Source organism: Lagenorhynchus albirostris, chromosome 5 (genome assembly GCF_949774975.1).
Source record: "Lagenorhynchus albirostris chromosome 5, mLagAlb1.1, whole genome shotgun sequence".
NCBI classification, from domain to species: Eukaryota; Metazoa; Chordata; class Mammalia; order Artiodactyla; family Delphinidae; genus Lagenorhynchus; species Lagenorhynchus albirostris.
In genome coordinates this window covers 25,413,806-25,434,891 of record NC_083099.1, presented here as the reverse complement: position 1 = coordinate 25,434,891, position 21,086 = coordinate 25,413,806, and the positions used below count along the sequence as shown (strand labels likewise).

At 35.8% G+C, this 21,086-nt stretch overlaps 1 protein-coding gene across 2 annotated transcripts in view; it reads left to right on the top strand.

The window, feature by feature from the left end:
* SLC25A36 (solute carrier family 25 member 36) overlaps nt 1–21,086 on the top strand; it is a 40,935-nt gene that overhangs the window by 6,175 nt on the left and 13,674 nt on the right. Inside the window, exons 2-4 of one of the 2 annotated variants that reach the window (XM_060149732.1) lie at nt 11,145–11,309; nt 15,324–15,401; nt 17,499–17,599. In XM_060149732.1, the coding sequence (XP_060005715.1) occupies nt 11,145–11,309; nt 15,324–15,401; nt 17,499–17,599 (344 nt within the window). The remainder of the gene's footprint in view (nt 1–11,144; nt 11,310–15,323; nt 15,402–17,498; nt 17,600–21,086) is intronic. The other variant, XM_060149733.1, reaches the window with a different exon arrangement.

Sequence of the window (21,086 nt, the reverse complement as noted above, 5' to 3'; positions counted from 1 at the left end):
TACTAAAACTACCACATACCCTCAGCATATTTTGCTTCTGTAGTGAATTTTAGTCTTGATATCATTGTTTTTCCGTACGTTGAAGACTATACATCCACACCTTGGGCTGTATCATAATGGCTTACTTCTGTGTTTCCATGTTTATCAAAGTTGTTGGTTAACATTTTCTTTTTTTTTCAGTTTATCAGTGTTTTGATTTTGCTTTAGTATTTCAAATAAGCCTAGCTTGTTAATTTTTTTCCTGCATGAGAAACACTACATGTACCCCCCCAGCCAAATACCATTATTTTCATCCACTCTCATATCTGACTTTTCAACCACTCTCATATCTGACTTTTCATAAGTTAGTCTGTCGAGTATGTAGAATATGTCCTTCATTCTTCAAGAACTTGTTTCTTGCCTGAACATTAAAGCTTCAGAAGAAATAACCTCTACAAATATACTATCAGAGAAACAATCTTTAGTAAGACTTTCTAAATGATTTTTATGGAATTTCAGAGACAGGCTACATGTTTTGAGATTGCAACTCTATAGCTAACATTTTTTTTTAATTTTTTAAAATATTTATCTAATTTTGGCTGTGTCGTGTCTTAGTTGCAGCAGGAGGGCTCTTCGCTGCTGCACGCGGGCTTCTCTCTTAATTGTGGTGCCCAGTCTCCAGAGCATGTGGGCTCAGTAGTTGTAGCATGCAACTTAGTTGGCCCATGGCATGTGAGATCTTAGTTCCCTGACCAGGGATTGAACCCTTGTCCCCTGCATTGGAAGGCGGATTCTTAACCACTGGACCACTAGGGAAGTCCCTATAGCTAACATTTTAATGAATCTCTTTCTTAGTGGTATTTCTTAATATGACTAATGCCCTAATTAGGAAATTACAGGGGAGTGTTACCTGCAGCAGAAAAATGACAAAATATTTTAACCTATTCACTTTGCTTTACAAAGCTAGACACTGCAGTTGTCTGACAAAATAGTTTTGTTTAATGTTAACAGAAATATATTTCTAAAGTACCTGCATATACATATATATGTGTGTATATACGTACATACACATACACACAAATATTGTGGACCCAATCAGAATAGATTTTGTCCATTTATAAATTAACTTTGCCTATTCAGAACAAGTGTCCTGATCCATACATGCTCAAAAGGTCAGAATCAAAGATATATGTGTAACAGCCACAGTCTTAGAATCCCATTTCTTTTCCTTGACCCATCCTTTCCTTAGCAGAAACCTGGGGCACCTTAAATTCCTCCATAGGTGTGGCTAGTTAAGTTCTTTAAAGCCAGGGGAACTGAATCTAGTGGTTCAGGCCCTTGGGGCTATCCTGCTGATCAGGTTTTGCATCTGCACTGACCTAGGGATTTATGACTCTTGGCATCATGGCTGAACTGATCTGCTTGTTACTAATATTTACTTAGTGAACAATTTCTTTTTCCCCTTCCCTATCTTCCCCCAACCTCCCACATTTCTGATTCTTGTGTTGCTGTAACTTGGGTGAGGGAGAGTATCTTAGGGCCCTCAGAGTCCTTTCTCTTTCTTAAAGATCTGTTTTCCCAGATTGTTTCGTTTTGTTTTTTTTTAACCAGTTTCTTGGTTCCATTGTGCCTAGCTTCAAAAAAAAAATTTTTTTTTTCCATTCTAAGCAGCTTTTAGCCATTGCTTTACTCAAGGGATCCATAGCCCTTGAGTAGTTAGAACCCCTGGCATGTCAAAAAATTTTATCTTCATTATATACAGTAAACAAGTAGAAGCCACACTTGAAAGTTCTGACACATTTACTCCCAAATTACCATAGGCTAAAAATGTGTCTACATTCCAGTAAATTCCTGGGGTGACTTGATTTACTTATTGTATAATTTCTCAAACATCATGAAAATAGAATAGTTTTAAATGTCTTGTAAAGGTGTTTCGTGATAACCATGTTAAACAATTCCTAAATATTCTCTAAAATCAATGCATAGTTACATGATAACCTGACTCACCAAGCAACCTTGGCCTCATATCTTTAAAAGGTATGACATTTGCCTTTGAAACTTTAAAATTGGCATTGATCCAAATAGTTTTACGAAGAACACATAGTTGAGATTTTCTAATGTGGATATACCAAGGGTATAGGGGCATTTTACAGTTTTATTTGATTCATAACCTTAGAAACCCCCTTTCTAGATTTTTTTTTTTTTTTTAATTTTTGGCTGCATTGAGTCTTCATTGCTATGTGTGGGCTTTCTCTAGTTGTGGCGAGCGGGGGCTACTCTTAGTTGCGGTGCACGGGCTTCTCTTGTTGTGGAGCACGGGCTCTAGGCACATGGGCTTCAGTAGTTGTGGCACGCAGGCTCAGTAGTTGTGGCTCGCAGGCTCAGTAGTTGTGGCTCACCGGCTTAGTTGCTCCACGGCATGTGGGATCTTCCCAGGCCAGGGCTCGAACCCATGTCCCCTGCATTGGCAGGCGGATTCTTAACCACTGCGCCACCAGGGAAGTCCCCTTTCTAGATTTTTGATATTACAGAATAACACATTTATATGCTCTTCTGCTATCAAACTGGGCTGTTCTCTCCTTGGAATTCTTTGCTAATTGAAGCATTTAAAGCAAATGAATGAGAGACTTTGAATTGTAACTTTTTCTTTTAACAGTAAAGCATCCAACTTAATACTTTTGTTAGTAGCAAATTACATTGGTGACACCTTGCAATTGATCTTGACACATTGGCCACATCACTGGATCAGAAGGGACTCAGGACCAGCTAGAAGGCTAGAAATAAAATGAGGCCCTGCTTTAAGGCACTTGCAGTGTGGATTGTGAGGGGAAATATAAGAGGAAGTTTAGAATGTAGAACCAGTGAGACTTGAGGATAGTCGGATATCAGAAGGCCTCTTTATCCTTTAATCTCCCTTCGAACTGATGATTGTTAGCCTCCAATACCGCAGGAGCATGCTTGGTGTGTTAAACTCTAATAATTAGAATTAGAGCAGAGGCCAGTATGGTTGGAACAGAGTGAGTGAGTGAGAAGGTGGATAGTAGATGAGATCAGGAGGAATCAGGGAAGATCAGATTGTGTTAGATCTTGTAGGCCATTGTGAGGACTTTGACTTTTATTCTGAATGACATAGGAAGTCTTTGGAAAGTTTTGAGCAGAGGAGTGACTTAATCTGACAAGATTTTAATACAGTCACTCTTATGTATTGAAGATACATTGGAGGGAGTGGGGTAAGGGTAGAAGAAGAGAGACACTAATTAGGAGGTTAGTCCAGTAACTTCGACAAAATATTGTGGCTTAGACCAGGGTGGAAATGGTGAGAGGTGGTCAAGATTCTGGATTTATTTTGGAGTTCTGAGTCAAAGACACTGGCGCAAATACATCATTTTTTCATGGAGTCCATTGGGTCCCAGAAACATCAATCACATTCTCCAGTTAAAAACCCATGCTGTTTTTAAAGGATACTTACTGCTAAAATTATGATTAAACATTTATTTAAAAATAAAGAAGTTTATACGTATAGATTCAAAAAAAGCTGCTGAAATAAAAACCGTTTCCCTGCCCCCTTCCCCCATGTCTCCTTACCAGCGGGAACTTCTTATTTTATCTGCTTAATAGTTAGGTTTGGCATAGAACTCTAGAATAAGTAATCTTCTGCAGTTGTTGAGTAGTGTGATGCTATTATGACTTTTCCTGTGTTTGCGACCTTTTGTTCTTTCTAGAAATTCATGAGATCTTTGTCTCCAGTATAATGAAAGATTGCAATATTGTAACTTGATGTGGGTTTTTTGCATCCATTGTACCCGCTAAACCTGAGCTCACAGTTTGAGTTTGTGTGCTTCAGAAAATTAGCCTTCTGCCCTGGAATACAGTTTTACCCATGGTGGGGAGGAAGAGAATACCACCTGGGTATCCTAGCTTTGCTACATTACCTGTCAGCCAGTCCTTCTGTTTTAAGTTCTTAGCCTTACCTCCATCTTGAGTACTTGGTGCACTTAGTCATTAGGCCTGTTGTAAGGAGTTCAGCAGGGCAAAACTGTTTGCTTCTCTTTGGTATTTGTTTCTGCAAGCCTTTCTTCCTCTTTGCCAAGGCAGTTAATCCTTCCCATTTGATTCATTGCTTGAAATCGTGTTAATTTCTCCTCTTTGTCCTTGTGGCATTTTCTTTTAGACAATGAGTTTTGACATGGTGAAGAGATAAATCTAATGTAATTAATCCTGCTTTCATACATAGAGATTTTTAAATGTTTATTGACAGCAGTAGTTTTGTTCTCTACATCAATTATGATTTCAGTGTACAAAATAATTACTTTAAAATGACTAAGATAAAAAGCAGCATGAGAAACACTGGAGTGTCACTCCTGTACTACATACCTATTGCATTTTATAATGTAAAACTGCTTCAGGACAGTGTAAGTGCTTGTGTATACACCCACTTACACCGCCCTCCCCCCGCAGCTCTGTACAGTTTAGATTGTCGTGTATTTTATTTATTGAAGTGTTTTTTTTAGGTATCATAGTATATATGTCTGTCGTCTGCCATAAAGTATTTGTAATAGTTCTGTTAAAAAATTTAGTTGCTGGGCTTCCCTGGTGGTGCAGTTGTTGAGAGTCCGCCTGCCGATGCAGGGGATACGGGTTCGTGCCCCGGTCCGGGAAGATCCCACATGCCGCGGAGCAGCTGGGCCCGTGAGCCATGGCCACTGAGCCTGCGCGTCCGGAGCCTGTGCTCCGCAACGGGAGAGACCGTAAAGGTGAGAGGCCCGCGTACTGCCAAAAAAAAAAAAATTTTTTAATTTAGTGGCTATAATCAGTAATAGATGCTGACAACTTCAGTAGCTAATGCTTATTGAGTACTTTCTATGTGTCATGTCATGGGTTATATCATTATCGTATATTATCCTTACAACAAGCCTGTGAGGCATAGATACTGTTCTTCCTTGGTAGGTTTGTTGGTTGTTTTCTTTGTGTAATGTGTTTATTCTCTCGGAACCAGGAATGACTGAGTATGATATAGGTAGTCATTCCTGTGAATGTGCTAACTTTGCTTTTTGCTTTTGTTTATTTTAATTATGCAAGTAATTCATGTTCATTGTGAAAACCAAGGACATATTCTTTAGGTTTTACAGAATATAAATTTGCATGTTTATTACAAATTTGGGGTCTACTGGGGTTTATGTTCAATAAGCTTATGTAAATATATTAAACAGCTTTCAAAAAGCTAGGCAAATTTGAATTAAAAACAAATATGAGTTACTATAAATAAATCACTACTGTAGTGTGAATACAGTGTGGTCTACCATGTAGGCTCTCTTGAGTTCTGTAGTATATACTAAAGTGTATACTGTGATGATTCATATCTCTTACTATGTAGCCTCAACAATTAACATAAATAAACTATGGCTTCTGTTTTTAAGATTCTCCTTGGGCCTTATATATAATTAGGGGGTTTTTTTGTTGTTTTTTTAAGAAGATGTTGAGGGTAGGAGTTTATTTATTTATTTTTGCTGGGTCTACTTTTCTGTGCGAGGGCTTTCTCTAGTTGTGGCAAGCGGCGGCCACTCTTCATCGCGGTGTGTGGGCCTCTCACTATCGCGGCCTCTCGTTGCGGAGCACAGGCTCAGTAGTTGTGGCTCACGGACCTAGTTGCTCCGCGGCATGTGGGATCTTCCCAGACCAGGGCTCGAACCCATGTCCCCTGCATTAGCAGGCAGATTCTCAACCACTGCGCCACCAGGAAAGCCCTGTAATTAGGTTTTTAAGCCTATTTCATAGCTGCTTAAAAATACCAGTTTCTTATTCATTGAGTGTAGAACTCTCCCTTGGCCTGCTTAATTTTGTTTCAGATCTTTTATGGCCCTACTATTTGTCTAATTGACGCTTGATTTCTGAAAATATAATCATGGTTTTGATCTTTTCTTTGGGGGGATTAAATTTTTTAATTTCCTATTTAAAGTCATAAATGGAATTTTTGAGAAATACTAATTTTTTGGTTTCCCAGTACATAAAAAGGTTTGCTTATACTATACTGTAGTCTATTAAGTGTTCAGTAGCATTATGTCTAAAAAAAACAACGTATATACCTTAATTTAAAAATACAGATGACCTGGGGACTTCCCTGGTGGCGCAGTGGTTAAGTATCCGCCTGCCAATGCAGGGGACACAGGTTCGATCCCTGGTCCGGGAAGATCCCACGTGCCGCAAAGCAACTAAGCCCGTGTGCCACAACTACTGAGCCCGAGCACCACAACTACTGAAGCCCGTGTGCCTAGAGCCCGTGCTCCGCAATAAGAGAAGCCACCGCAGTGAGAAGCCCGCACACCACAACACGGGTTTGAACTGCACAGGTTCACTTATAGGCAGATTTTTTCAGTAGATGCATACCATAGGACTACACAACCCATGGTTGGTTGAATCCACAAATGTGGAGCCACGGATACAGGAGGGCTGACTATATAGTTATACGTGGATTTTTGACTGTACAGAGGATCGGCACCCCTAACACCCACGTTATTCAAGGATCAAATGTACTTGATTGCTGGGAATTCCCTGGCTGTCCAGTGGTTAGAACTCCGCGCTTCCACTGCAGGGGGCATGGGTTTGATCCCTGGTTGGGGAACTAAGATCCCGCAAGCCGCGAGGCGCTGCCAATAAAATAAAATTTAAAAACCCCAAATGTATTGATACTTGATTGCTAAAAAATGCTAACCATCATCTAACAACACAGCTGCCACAGACCTTCAATTTATTAAAAAACGCAGTACTTGTGGGACACAATAAAATGATGTATGCCTATACTATAATCAAACCATAGGACATTTCTGTTATCCCAGGAATTTCTCCATGCCCTTTGCGGTCAGTTATTCCCACCTCAGCTGCCTCTTGGTGACCACTGATCTTACTTCTGTTCTAGTTTTTTTGCCTTTTACAGAATGTCATAAAAATGAAAATGTTACAAAATGAAAGCCTTTTGTGCTGTTTTTTTTCAGTTAGCATAATGTTTTTGAGATTCATCCAGGTTGCTGCTTTTTATTACAGAGCAGTAGTCCATTGTATGAATAGACCACAGTCTGTTTATCCTTCATCAGTTGATGGACATTTTGGTTGTTTCCAGTTTTTGGCTATTAAGAGTAAAGCTGCTGTAAACGTTCATGGACAGGTCTTTGTGTGGACATATACAGGCATAGCACGTTTTATTGCACTTTGCTTTATTGTATTTTGAAGATAATGCCTTTTTTTTTTAAAACAAAGGTTTGTGGCAACCCTGTGTTGAGCAAGTCTATCAGAACCATTTTCCCAACAGCATTTTTATTTCTTTGCTCATACCCTTTTTCTGTCCTATCACATTTTCCCACGATTTTCCATTCTTCATCAAACCTAGCATAAAAATGCTCAGTTTTAGCCACTTCTTAGGGTCTTCATTTTCTTATAAAGTTTTACACATAAAACTTAAATAAATTGTATGCTTTTCTCTCTTTCTTTTTAAATTGAAGTATAGTTGATTTACAGTGTTGTATTTGTTTCTTGTGTTCGGCAAAGTGATTGTTATTTTTATATATATACTTTTCAGATTCTTTCCCATTACAGTTTATTACAAGATATTGAATATAGTTTCCTGTGCTGTACAGTAGGACCTTGTTGTTTATTTTATATATACTGGTTTGTATCTGCTAATGCCAAACTCTAATTTATCCCTCACTCTCCCTTTCCCCTTTGGTAACCATAAGTTTATTTGTAAGTTCATTTGTAGCATTTTTTTAGATTCCACATAGAAGTGATATCATATATTTGTCTTTTTGTCTGACTTCCTTCACTTAGTATGATAATCTCTAGGTCCATCCAGTGTTGCTGCAGATGGCATTATTTCATTTTTTTTTTCATGGCTGAGTAACATTCCATTGTGTATATAATACCACATCTTCTTTATCCATTCATCTGTTTATGGACATTTAGGTTGCTTCCATGTCTTAGCTATTGTAAATAGTGCTGCTATGAACATTGGGTGCATGTATCTTTTTGAATTAGAGTTTTCTCCAGATCCATGCCCAAGAGTGGGATTGCTAGATCATATGGTAACTCTATTTTTAGTTTTTTAAGAATCTCCATACTGTTCTCCATAGTGGCTGCACCAATTTACATTCCCACCAACAACGTAGGAGGATTCCCTTTTCTCCACACCCTCTCCAGCATGTATTATTTGTAGACTTTTTGATGATAGCCATTCTGACTGGTGTAAGGTGATACCTCATGGTAATTTTGATTTGCATTTCTCTGATAAGTAGTGATGTTGAGCTTCTTTTCATGTGCCTGTTGGCCCTCTGTATGTCTTCTTTGGAGAAATGTCTATTTAGGTCTTTTGCCCATTTTTTGATTAGGTTGGGTTTTTTTTGATATTGAGTTGTATGAGCTATTTGTACATTTTGGAAATTAATACCTTGTCAGTTGCATCATGTGCAAATATTTTCTCCCATTTCTGTAGGTTGTCTTTTTTTTTTTTGCCGTATGCGGGCCTCTCACTGTTGTGGCCCCTCCCGTCGCAGAGCGCAGGCTCAGCGGCCATGGCTCACGGACCCAGCCGCTCGGCGGCATGTGGGATCTTCCCGGACCGGGGCATGAACCCGTGTCCCCTGCATCGGCAGGCGGACAGACTCTAAACCACTGCGCCACCAGGGAAGCCCTGTAGGTTGTCTTTTCGTTTTGTTTATGGTTTCCTTCACTGTGCAAAAGCCTTCACTGTGCAAAAGCTTATAAATTTGTTGTTTATAGAATGGATAAACAACAAGGTCCTACTCTTATAGTACAGGAACTGTATTCAATATCTTGTGATAAACCATAATGGAAAAGAATATGAAAAAGAATGTAAATATATATGTATGACTGAATCACTTTGCTGTACAGTAAAAATTAACACAACATTGTAAATCAACTATATGTCAATAAAATAAATTTTAAAAAGAAACTCATCTGTTTTTTCAAAGCAAAAAACTTACAAGTTTGATCAGCATTTTTAAAAATTAAGATGTACTTTTTTTAGACATAATGCTATTATTGCACACTTAATATACTACAGTATAGTGTAAACATAACTTTTATATGCACTAAAAAAGCAAAAAATTCATGTGACTCAATTTATTGTGGTAGTCACTGTATTGGGATGGTCTGGAACTGAATCTACAATCTCTCTAAGTATGCCTGTATGTGTTGATTTTTCCCAGGTCAACACCTTAGGAGTGGGATTGCAGGGATGTACAGCAGTAATATGTTTAACTTTGTAAGAAACCACCAGACTTTTTCTCAAACTGTGACTTTTTTTTTTCCTCCAAAATCTACCATTTTGTGGGAATTCCCTGGTGTTCCAGTGGTTAGGACTCTGCACTTTCACTGCTGGGCTGGGGTTCAATACCTGGTTAGGGAACTAAGATCCTGCAAGCCACACAGTGTGGCCCCCCCAGAAAAAAAAATCTACCATTTTGCATTCCCACCAGCAGTGTTTGAGGTTTCTAGTTGTTCTGTATCAACACTTGTTATTGTCAGTCTTTTTAATTTTATCCATTAGTAAGATGTGCAGTGTACCTCATTGAGGTTTTAATTAGCATTTTCCTGATGAAAAATGATTTTGAAAAATCTTTGTTTATTTGTATCCATATATCTTTGTTGAAGTATCTGTTCGTCTTTTTTTAGTTGTTTTTATTTTTGAGTTTTGTTTCTGAATACAAGCACTTACAAGATAAGTGTTTTGCAAATAGTTCTCTCAGACTGTGGTTTGTTTTTTTCATTTTCTTAACAGTTTCTTTCAGAGTGTGGAAATTTTAAACTTTGGTGAAGTCCAGTTTATCAGTTTTTTTCTTTTATGATTCATGTGTTTGCTTTTTGTTGTTCAATCTAAGAAATATGTGCCTAACCCAAAGTCAAAAAGATTTTTCTCCAAATGTTTCCTTCTAGAAGTTTTGTATAGTCCATTTTGAGTTATTTTTTAAAATATGATATGAGGTAAGAATCAAGTTTCATTTTACATGTGGATGTTCTCTCTTTTTCATTTGTTGTGTTAATTTTTCACTTTTATTGCATAAAGTTTGTTTCAGTTTTATTTTCTTGATGGCATGTACTGTTAAATTAATATGAAATACTCTTATTAATGATTTCTTGTCCTAACTTTTTTTGGAATGGTATTGTTTTCATGCCTGCTTTCCTTTTATTATATCTTTTGTATATACACATTTTTTAAATTCTATACGTAGAATTGTTTAGTATCTTTCTGTGGTGGGCTGTTTTTCTTCTTGCTCTAATGTCTGTTTTGGAGGTCCAGGTTACTTCTGACTCAGTCTGCTTTTCTCTTTCAATGCAGTAAGAGGTCTCTTGAGTGATTTTCCTCTGGTTAGAAAACAGTTCTCAGAACTCCATTGAGTAGCTATTAATGCTTTAAGAGAAAATTATTTTCCAGTCTTGCATTTAAAAAGAATAAATTACTCAGCCTGTCTCTTATATACTTTCAAAAAGTTTAAATAATATCCTTTAAGAGCTTTTATTTTGTTGTTGTTTTGGTGATCAGTCCTTATATTTAAATTGGATTCTTCTAGCTAAGCCTACCTACTTTGCACAGATTCCCACATGGTGGGCCTAACATACAGATTTTGAGACTCAAATTCTGTATTTATTTGTAGGTGAAATGCCTCTGAGTATTTGGATATTTAAAATAAGGGGACATGTATGATTATCCATCAGTGGTTTATTTCATATTGCTCTCAAGACCATTTCTTGAATTTTGAAAGATAAGATAGGAGTTTGAGAAATAGGATATACTTCAAATAATGGTCTAGGTTTCAACACAAGTAATATCTGGGCAAGGAGTACCAAATAAAGCCCTAGAACAGTGTTTAAAAGCTATGATGTGACGTACCAGTAAATTTCAGTAGTAACACCCACTGTTTGGAATCTTCAGCTAATTATTCTTGCTAGGTAGATATTAAGCTCAGTTACTTTTAACTACTAAAGGTGTTTGTATACAGTCAAATAAGTGAAACATTTAAAAAATTATTTAGTCTTCAAAAATCGTAAATTTTAGTACCTTCAAAAAGCCCCAGTTGTTCCTTTGTTTCATAGCTCTGCGCATGTGTACTAATTTGTGAATTAAGTAGATAAGTTTTGTTCTTTGCATTTTTTTGTAGATGTGGTGGTACGGTGGGAGCTATTCTGACATGTCCACTGGAAGTTGTAAAAACACGGCTGCAGTCATCTTCTGTGACACTTTATATCTCTGAAGTTCAGCTGAACACCATGGCTGGAGCCAGTGTCAATCGAGTAGTGTCTCCTGGACCTCTCCATTGTCTAAAGTGAGAGCACAGTATTCATGAATTTTTGTCGGCTTTACCTTAGTGATGCCCATGTTTGTTTATTTATATTCTGCCATATTTAAAAAGGTTTTTACAAACTTAATGACAGAATTACTCCCATAAATTCAGTAGAAACAATAATCCCTAATGGAGAGGAACAGTAAGTTGGATAATATGTACGTTGGATAAAATGTAATATTATTTCCAAATCATGTGTATTTGGAGTATTTTTCTACATTTATCCAGTGGATTTATTTTCTCAAGACATTATAGGTATTTTGTTTTGTTTAAATAAATTCATTTATTTTTGAAATGTGATCATGTTAAATGCTAACTCTTTATGTGTATTTTTAATTTTCAAAGTGCTCACACAAGTAAGTACATCCAATTAATGTCAGTCTGATTTTTATATGACCTAAATATAACTAAGGTTTAAAGCAGAGTTCTACTGATTTTAAAATGTACTTCAGTGATCGGCATTTCTTAATGGTTTGAAAAAGATGTGTTTTTACATTTTACCATACTTCATTGTGTTACAAATTAGATTTGAAATTTCAAAACTATTGAAATTGAGTTTTATATGTTTAAACTTAGATATGTAACTGAATGCCCTGGGTGTCTGTCTTATCAGCTCAGTTGGGACATAATCTATTTGAGCTTAGTTCAGTAGTGTTTATTTTGTAGTAGCAAGTAAACTCATACTGTGTGTTTTTCACTACCAAAAGATTTCATCACTCTCTTCTTTTTTCAAATTTACTTAAGTACATGAGTAGGTAGAATAAAATTGTTAACAATTTGGGGTTAAAATGCCATTGTTGTAGATACATACTTCTATCTGCTTAATAATAGAGTATTTTAATATCATGATTTTGACAGTTATTACCGAATGTAATGCTCCTCTTCTTAAAATTCTTCCTTTGACCTTTGTGACAATACTATATTTTTTAAATTCTATTTTTCAGTGGTTTTGCCTTCTCTGACTTTCCTCAGAGGAACTGTAGGAATCCCTCTGGACTCTGTTTTAATTTCTCATTTAAGAGTCAGTTTAATATTTCACCTGTCATCGGTGTCCAGATGGCTTCCGACTCTGCATTCTCTTGCCTTAAACTCTCTTGACTCTTATTTCCATTTTTTCCCTATTTTGGGGCTCTGTCCTAATCAGTTTCATGGTTTCTTCCTTTGGTTTTTAATTTCCCAACATCTCTTGAGAGATAATTTACATACCATAAAATTCACCCATTTAAAGTGTACAATTCAATTGTTTTTAGTATATTCACAGAGTTGTTCAAACCATCACCATACTCTAAATTTAGAACATATTCATCACCACCACAAAAAGAAGCCCTTTCCTGTTAGCAGTCACTCCTGTTTTCTCCTCTTCCTCTTCCCCTAGCCCTAGGCAACAACTACTAATCTACTTTCTGTCATTATAGATTTGCATATTCAGGACACTTTACATAAATGAAATTATATAGTATGTGGTCTTTTACTGGTTTCTTTCATTTAGTATGTTTTCAAGGTTCATCTACGTTGTAACAAATATCTTTTTGTTGCCAAATATTCCATTGTATAGGTACGTACCACATTTTATTTATCCACCCATTGGTTGATGAACATTTGCATTGTCTCCCCTTTTGGAGTATTACGAGTAATGCCATTATAGGAACACATGTTTTATTTTTCTGGGGGATATACTGGTAGTGGAATTGCTGGGTTGTATGGTAACTATATTTAACACTTTAGGGAACTGCCAAACTGTTTTCCAAAGTGGATACATGATTTTACATTCCCACCACCAATGAATGAGATTTCCAGTTCTTGCCAAAAAATAAAATAAAGTATAAAATAAAATTCCTCACCAACCTTTGTTTTACTCCATCTGTCTTTCTGATTATAGCCATCCTAGTGGCTATGAAGTGTTTCATGGCTTCTTAACCTGGAACTTTAGGAATTCCCCCCAGGCTTTGTCAATTTCTTAGGGGCTCTTGGATGAGCTTCAAGAGGTCTGTAAATTAGGTGAAATTGTATGCAAAATTGTGAGTGTTTGCAAATGTGTTTTTTTTTAAAGGACACTTACCTTTCTTTTACTTCTCAAAGGGATTATTAACAGAAAGGGCTAGCAAACAAGGAAATTTTCAAAATGTGCTCTACAATTTGTCATTCTTAATTCTGCTTCTGTCTAATCTAGTTTTATCAAAAGTGCTTCTGGGGACTTCCCTGGTGGTCCTCTGCACTCCCAATGCAGGGGGCCTGGGTTTGATCCCTGGTCAGGGAACTAGATCCCACATGCATGCTGCAGTGAAGATCCTGTGTGCTGCAACTAACACCTGGCACAGCCAAATAAATTTTCTTTCTTTCTTTCTTTCTTTTTTAAGTGCTTCTGTATCACCTGTGTCAGTTATCTGGTGGCATGGTAAAAATGTAGATTGCTGGGCACTGTCCTGTACCTACTGAATTAAGAATACTTTGAGGGTGGGATCTAAGAAATTTGCATTTTGAGCAAATGCTCCAGTAATAATGATAATAGTAAGAGTTATCAAGTGCTTACTGTGAGCCAGGTACTCTTTTAAGCTCTTTTTTTTTTTAATTTATTTATTTTTGGCTGCGTTGGGTCTTCGTTGCTGCATGCGGGCTTTCTCTAGTTGCGACGAGCGGGGGCTACTCTTCATTGCCGTGCGCAGGCTTCTCATTGCGATGGTTTGTTGCGGAGCACGGGCTCTAGGCACATGGGCTTCAGTAGTTGTGGTGCTCGGGCTCAGTAATTGTGGCCCACGGGCTCTAGAGCACAGGCTCAGTAGTTGTGGTGCGCGGTCTTAGTTGCTCCATGGCATGTGGGATCTTCCCGGACCAGGGCTCAAACCCATGTCGCCTGGATTGGCAGGCGGAGTCTTAACCACTGTGCCGCCAGGGAAGTCTTAAGCTGTTTTTTTTAATTAACTTATTTATTCCTTATAGTAACCACCACCCTACCTGCCCCCTTCCCCCAAAAGTACTGTTTTTCTCTGTTTACGGCTGATGAAAATAAGGATAAAAGTCATTACTTACCAAAATTGAGCTCTTTATATTGGGAAGTCAGGCCCCACAGTTCAGGCCCTTAATTAACCATTCTGCTCAGCTGCCTTTCAAGAGATCATTCTTAAGTGTACAGGTGCTTCAGAACCACTGGCGCAGTCTGTTAAGTCTGAATTAAAATACCTACTCTTCCTCAATCTTTCTTTCTTACTCCAAAACTTCATTTAGTAACTCACCTTCAGAAAGCCTTCCATGACTTGGACATGACTCTGTTCCTTTTCCTACTGGGCATATATATCTAGCTTGTATAGTATTTGCTTATTGATATGGTCTGTTAAATTATTTATTTCAATATAATTCTTTTTTCCACGACTGGATAGCAAACTTCTCAGTGGCAGGGGCCTTACCCTCTTTTCTGTCTCCTTACTCTGCTTAGTCTTTATACAGTACCTATTCAATATAGTAAATGTTAACTAAGTAGAGGAAGGAATAGTAGCAGACTAACCATTTTAGTACCCTAAAGGATGTTAGGGTGATCAATTTTGCCATGGCATTTCACTGGAATGGTTGGATAAGATAATGCTGCAGTATGAGGGAGTTGTCCAATATCAAGGAAAGGACCTCAAATACTAGGAGGGAACTACATTTCTAATTGGGAATTGAATTTGCTGGTAAAGGTAGTAAAATGGAGGAGATTGAAGATAAGAGTAGCATGATCATATGAAAATAAATGTAGAAATCTATATTGATAATTATGTCTTGAAAACTTTTAGGAAAGAATCTGAAAGGAGTTCTTTTTATTATTGCTACTAAATCTGTTATCAATCTTTATTAATTTATACTTTGTCAAGAAAAACAGATTTTTGTAAGTGAGCAACACTGACAAAAGAGTATAACATATTATAGTGCAAACATGGGGAATTTAGACTCTACATTTGCTATATAAATAAAGTACCACACTTTGAAGGACATTTCTTTCTAAATAATATTTTTCTCTTTCAGGGTGATCTTGGAAAAAGAAGGGCCTCGTTCCCTGTTTAGAGGATTAGGCCCCAATTTAGTGGGGGTGGCCCCTTCCAGGTAAAAAAAATACATTTAAGTTAATCAAATTGTGGTAGTCTTTCTTGTTTCAAGCTTCATGAGGGGGGATCCTGAAAAGAAATCAAGATAAAGCACTATGGTATAACAAATGAGTATCAGTAGCCATCTAAAAGGATAGGCAGATTGTACCGTGTGCAGGTGCAGAGGACCTCTTAGTGAGATCATTGTGAAGCAGTTTTTGCACCAAGTTCAAAAAACCAAGAAGGCCTTAATATGATGAAAGGCCAAAAGGCCTTTCTCTATGATTTCTTTTTATCTTAGATTGACTTCTTCCATGATAGAACACTGCAGAGTTCACATGATAGAACACTGCAGAGTTCACATTCAGAGTGAAAATGTGTACCCAGCTCTCTGTATTCAAACAGTGTAGTAGATCCATATCTTATTTATTGGGTTTCAACTTTTTATGGGCTCTTTCTTGTTTAAAAATGATCCAAAATTTCATTCTCATTGTAAAGACTAAAAAAAGTGTAGTGTAAAGCTTGACATATTACCTTAAACCCATCACCTCTCACCGTGTGCCCCTTTCCACAGTTACTCCTCTTCCCTCCCCATACATAACCACCATTGATAAGCAGTTGGTTATAGTCTTCCATTAATTTTTCTGGCTTACGCACATAAAATGCATAATATGTAGACTTATTATTATTTACGTAAATTGAATCATGTTTCACCAAATTTGTTTTGAAGCTTTCTCCATGAAAATAAGTGAAGCTTTTAAAAATTGTATAGTATGACTGATCCCTTATTGATAACCCTTTAGATTTATTTCCAGATTTTTGCTGTTAAAAACAATGGTTTTGTGAACATAGCTGTACCTTTATCCTTGAGTATTTAAGCAAGTATTTTTCTTTAGGATAGTTAACGAAAAGTAGAATTTCTGGATAAAAGGACGTATGAACATTTAAACTTAGTGAACATGGCTCAATTGCCTTCTGAAAAGGCATGCCATCTTTTTATTCTCAGATAGGGAATTAGTTGCTCTTTATCCACATTTTACCAGGGTTGGCTACTATCCGTGTCTTTTAATACTTGTCAAATAGACTAAACATGATTTTTCACTGTTTTTTTTTAAAATATACATTTGTTTTATTTTGTTGCTTTCATGTCCTCCTTCTTGTAATTATTTGTCATTTGTATCTCTCTTCTGTGAATTACCTATGTATATTCCTTGCCCATTTTCTCATTAGGATGCTTTTTTTTCTTATTCATTTCTAGTAATGCATTATTTATTCCCCTTGCTAATTTGGTATCATTCAATGTATCCTTTTTTTTTTCTTTTTCGTGAAGTAGAATGTTTCATTTTCAGTCATATTAACTTCCTTTTTTTCTTAAGCACATTAAAAAAGCACAGCAGTGATACTCTCCCCATTTTTACTTGTTTGTTTACTCTTCCCCTTATTGGACAGATAATCAGGATTGTTGGGCAATAGCAGGATATTTGATACAGCAAGCAACTCATGCCTGGAAAGCTCAACAGTGAGGAGGTAGTTGGGATGCATGAAGTCACAGTCAATGAGTTAACAGGGAAAATATTTACAAATTTAATGGGATGTTTACAAATGTTAGGAAACAAGATCTGACCTGATGGGACTGATTTCTTTTGCAATTGTTCTTTTAAAGGGTGCTGTGAACTACTCTTTGTGTAGTATAGATTGGTATATAGCACAGAATCTCAAAATTGTTTAACATATACTTTGATCACTTGAGTCAGTTCTACCTTCCTCTCTTCAAAAAAACATAAAGTACTCATATCACGTTTACTTAACTCAGTGTATTTAACTTAGCCTTATTAACATTACATAGGCCTGCCAAAGTCTTATACTTTTTCAGTTAGTTGCTGTCGGATTATTGGGGTAGGACTATCTGAGGATGCTTTATCTTTAATGAGTTGATACAAAAAGTACTTCATGGTCTTCATGAAGAAATATGTATGTGATGTTACATGAGAATGTAAATAAAAACTAAGGCATTATGTTTTTAGATTTCTGGAATAATAAAGATCAATTTATATGTCTTTTAAATCTTACGAATTAAGCAACATGCTTATTGACAAAATTTAAATCTTTATTTTAGAGCAATATACTTTGCTGCTTATTCAAACTGCAAGGAAAAGTTGAATGGTTTATTTGATCCTGATTCTACCCAGGTACACATGATTTCAGCTGCAATGGCAGGTATGAATATATGATATTAAAAGACAAAAAATTTTCTGACACCTAGAGACTTAATATTGAATTTTGATGAATTTAACCTTGTAAAGTTAAGGCAGTTAATGTGCTTTTCATTGATTAGCATCTGTAAACATGATTTTTACATTTATTAGTATACAGTAAATTTGATTAGGTGGTATATGTAAAATCTTGTGAGTTGGCATTTTGGTATTTAGGAGTTTGTGATAGCATGCAGGTAATATAATATTTACATTGTTTTGTGTAGTACACTGAATATTTAGTGATCACTTTTAACAGTTTTAAGAATCCAACCATAATTACACTTAGAAGTTACAGAGCTGTAATTTACTCTTTTCTCCTCAATTTCTGTTAGTGCCTTTTCCCTTTTTGCTGCATGTTTTGGCTTCTGTCTGAAATGTGCCGGCAGTTCTTGGTAAAGTATTCATTTTGTCCTGTGCTCAAATGCTGAAATTTTTGTGAGTGATATATTATTGATAATTCAGAGTTATTGCAACGTATGTATTGAAAAATATGTTTATCGTTCCACATAAATCGCACTAAGATAACACTCAAAATGTAGGTACCAGATATGTGTACATGCTTGCTCTAGAAATGTTTCCAGGAACTCTTCTATCATCATTGATGAGACTATATGATTCTGAATTAAAACAACTAGTCCTGGGCCTCTGCACTGCCTTAAAGATAAACTGGAAGATTGGTTTGACTAGTGTGGTTCTGGAATCATTTGCTGCCCTGCATGTTAGACAAAGCCATGACCTTTGGTTCTCATTAGAAAAATTCTCTATAGTTTTCTGAGATTTGTTCTATATTTAACCATGTCTCATATTTCCAAAATATGCTGTGGCTTTATAAAGCAAATTATAACTACTTTTGTCAACTGTTGATCAGTATATTGAGTTTCAATTAGATGCTTAATAATGAGTGCCTTAAACTGTTAACCATTTTCTGTTTAGAAATAAATTGGATCAATTTCAACCACATACTTAATGAACTAAGAGTAAGTTTGAAATACTAATTTCTGAAAGGTCAATAGCCATATAATAAATAGCATGTACCTTAAAAATTATTTTCATGGCTTTTTATATTTAGTAATTGTTGACTGACTCATTGAAGTTTTAAAGCTGGAAGGTAAAGCTTTAAAGATCAAGGTGGTGAAATACTCTTTACCAATGAAGAGAGATCTTGGGCAAGTTAGGTAATTTATGTGAATCTCCATTACCTTATTCTTGTAATGAGTGGGTTGCTCTACATAGGTTTATGTTCTGAGAATTAGTTCTTTAATACCACAGAGATCATCTAATTACAACTAGAGTTTTTTTTAATGTACTTTTACAGATGTTGAATACAACTAGATATGATTTTTCCCTCTATAAATTTGAGTGTAAAGTTAGTGGCTAATTTCAAACTACATAACCACTGTATTAGGGTCTTTAAGAATATATTTCTGGATTACCAGTGTTCATGTTTTTGTTTCTTAACCCCAGAAAATTGTAAAGAAATGTTAATCTTTCTTTTTTGAAAGAATTGATGCCAAGAAAGTAGGTAAGCAATTATTTTAAGTTGAGGATAGTTATATATTCAGTATTACAAATTTAGAGTTTCAGAATATCTTAATTCCCACTGGAACATCTTTTTTCATTGGCATATCTAATCAGAATTTATTACTATATTTGTATCACATTGCAGAGAATTTCAGTGGAATTACCATTTTGTACTTTTTTTCTCAAATGTGTACAAATGTTAACTCATAGTTTTCAGTTTTTATTTATACATTGATACTATTTCCCAACTTGAATTTTGGTAAATTGATAGTCTTATACTTGTTCAGAGAGTCTTGCGCTATTCATTTATTGTGTAATTTGAAAATACTTCTTCCATTTGTTTGCAGTTAGATTTTTCTGGGAACTATGCCTTCAGAGCTTCCTTGCACTATTCATAAGCAATAACATTTAGCTTTGCAGTTTTTATACATAGCTACATGGTTGGTGAAGCTGAATGGTCCCATGCAGACTTAAGGTAGCCTTTTGCTCCTTTCATTCTTATAAGAGTCTAGACCAGACTGCATTGGTTTTTCTTCAGGATAATTTTTAGAGATCTTCAAAATGTGAATTGGGGATGCAAAGTGCTTAGAGGCAGTCATGTGAAAACTTGTTTTTCAACTGGCTGTTCAAAAAAAATGCTAACCTTGTCACTTTATCGTCAAAAATGCACTAAAATACACCATTAATGATAGTGTCTGCAAGATTCTGCCACATCAAGTAGCACATGGATTAAGCTTTAGTAACATACCTTGTACGTAGTTTTTATTCCAAGTAACCTCAATTCAGTTGCATTTTGTATTTTATTAATACGAACTTGAGTGTTTTAGATACTAAACCTTTTTAATTAAAAGGACAGTTTGTTTAAAGGCCATCTTGTTTTCTTTTGTTTTAGTATTTCAAGGGAATAGTATAAGAATTTGTAAACCTCTCAATTTGAGCTATGAATTTTCATACATTGAAAAATTTTTTTCCAGTTGTGAGGCTATTTAATCAAATCAAGTAATGGTGACTCTGTTTTATCTGCCTTCCCCCCCACCCCCTCCCCGTATGACATTTGCCAGACTAAGTGTGTCTTAGCTATTGAGGGTATTTATTTTCTTGAGAGTTTCTGTGTGTATTTGTTAAAATGAATTTGCGTATCCCTCTGTATACACCTGGACACAGGCGTGTATACAAAAAAAATAGTATTACATTTCTTCTTTATAGTAACTCCCAATTTTCAAAAGTTTTTATCTGGGTTGTATATACTTTTCTATACAACGGTACAGATTTAAAAGAAATGAATTCTGATTTTTATTGGATTATATATTTACACAGTGATTGCTTAACTTTTTCAATACCAACAATGTAATTGTTTAACATTTACTACATACCTAGTGGGTTTTATTTGCTTATAGCATTCACTGTTATTTTTCAGGATACATTTTCTATTTGACTTATTATTAAAGGTTAAATTTTTACTCATTAAGTAGAAATTTTGTCTTGCATTATAAAATATTCTTTTAAATAATTTGTCCATGGCAGTTTATTTAGCCAAATGGATGGCTAGACGTTTTGTGTGTTTGTATGTAAACATTCTTCCTGTTTTTTTATTTTGTAGAGCACAAGAAACTGAATACAAAATAATCCAAAATATTTCATAAAAATGGATGTGCAATATTACTGATCATAGTGCAAAAGGTGAAAGGTACTATTGTAGCCACCTATACTTTATTTTTTAAAAAAAATTACAGTTACAAAATGAAGTTACTTGAATTTTCTATTTTTGTTTTATTTATTGATTTATTGATTTATTGATTTTAATTTTAATTCTTTTGGCCATGCTGCGCAGCTTGCAGGATCTTAGTTCCCCCACCAAGGATTTAACCTGGGCCCACAGCAGTGAATATGTCGAGTCCTAACCATTGGGCCACCAGGGAACTCCCCTG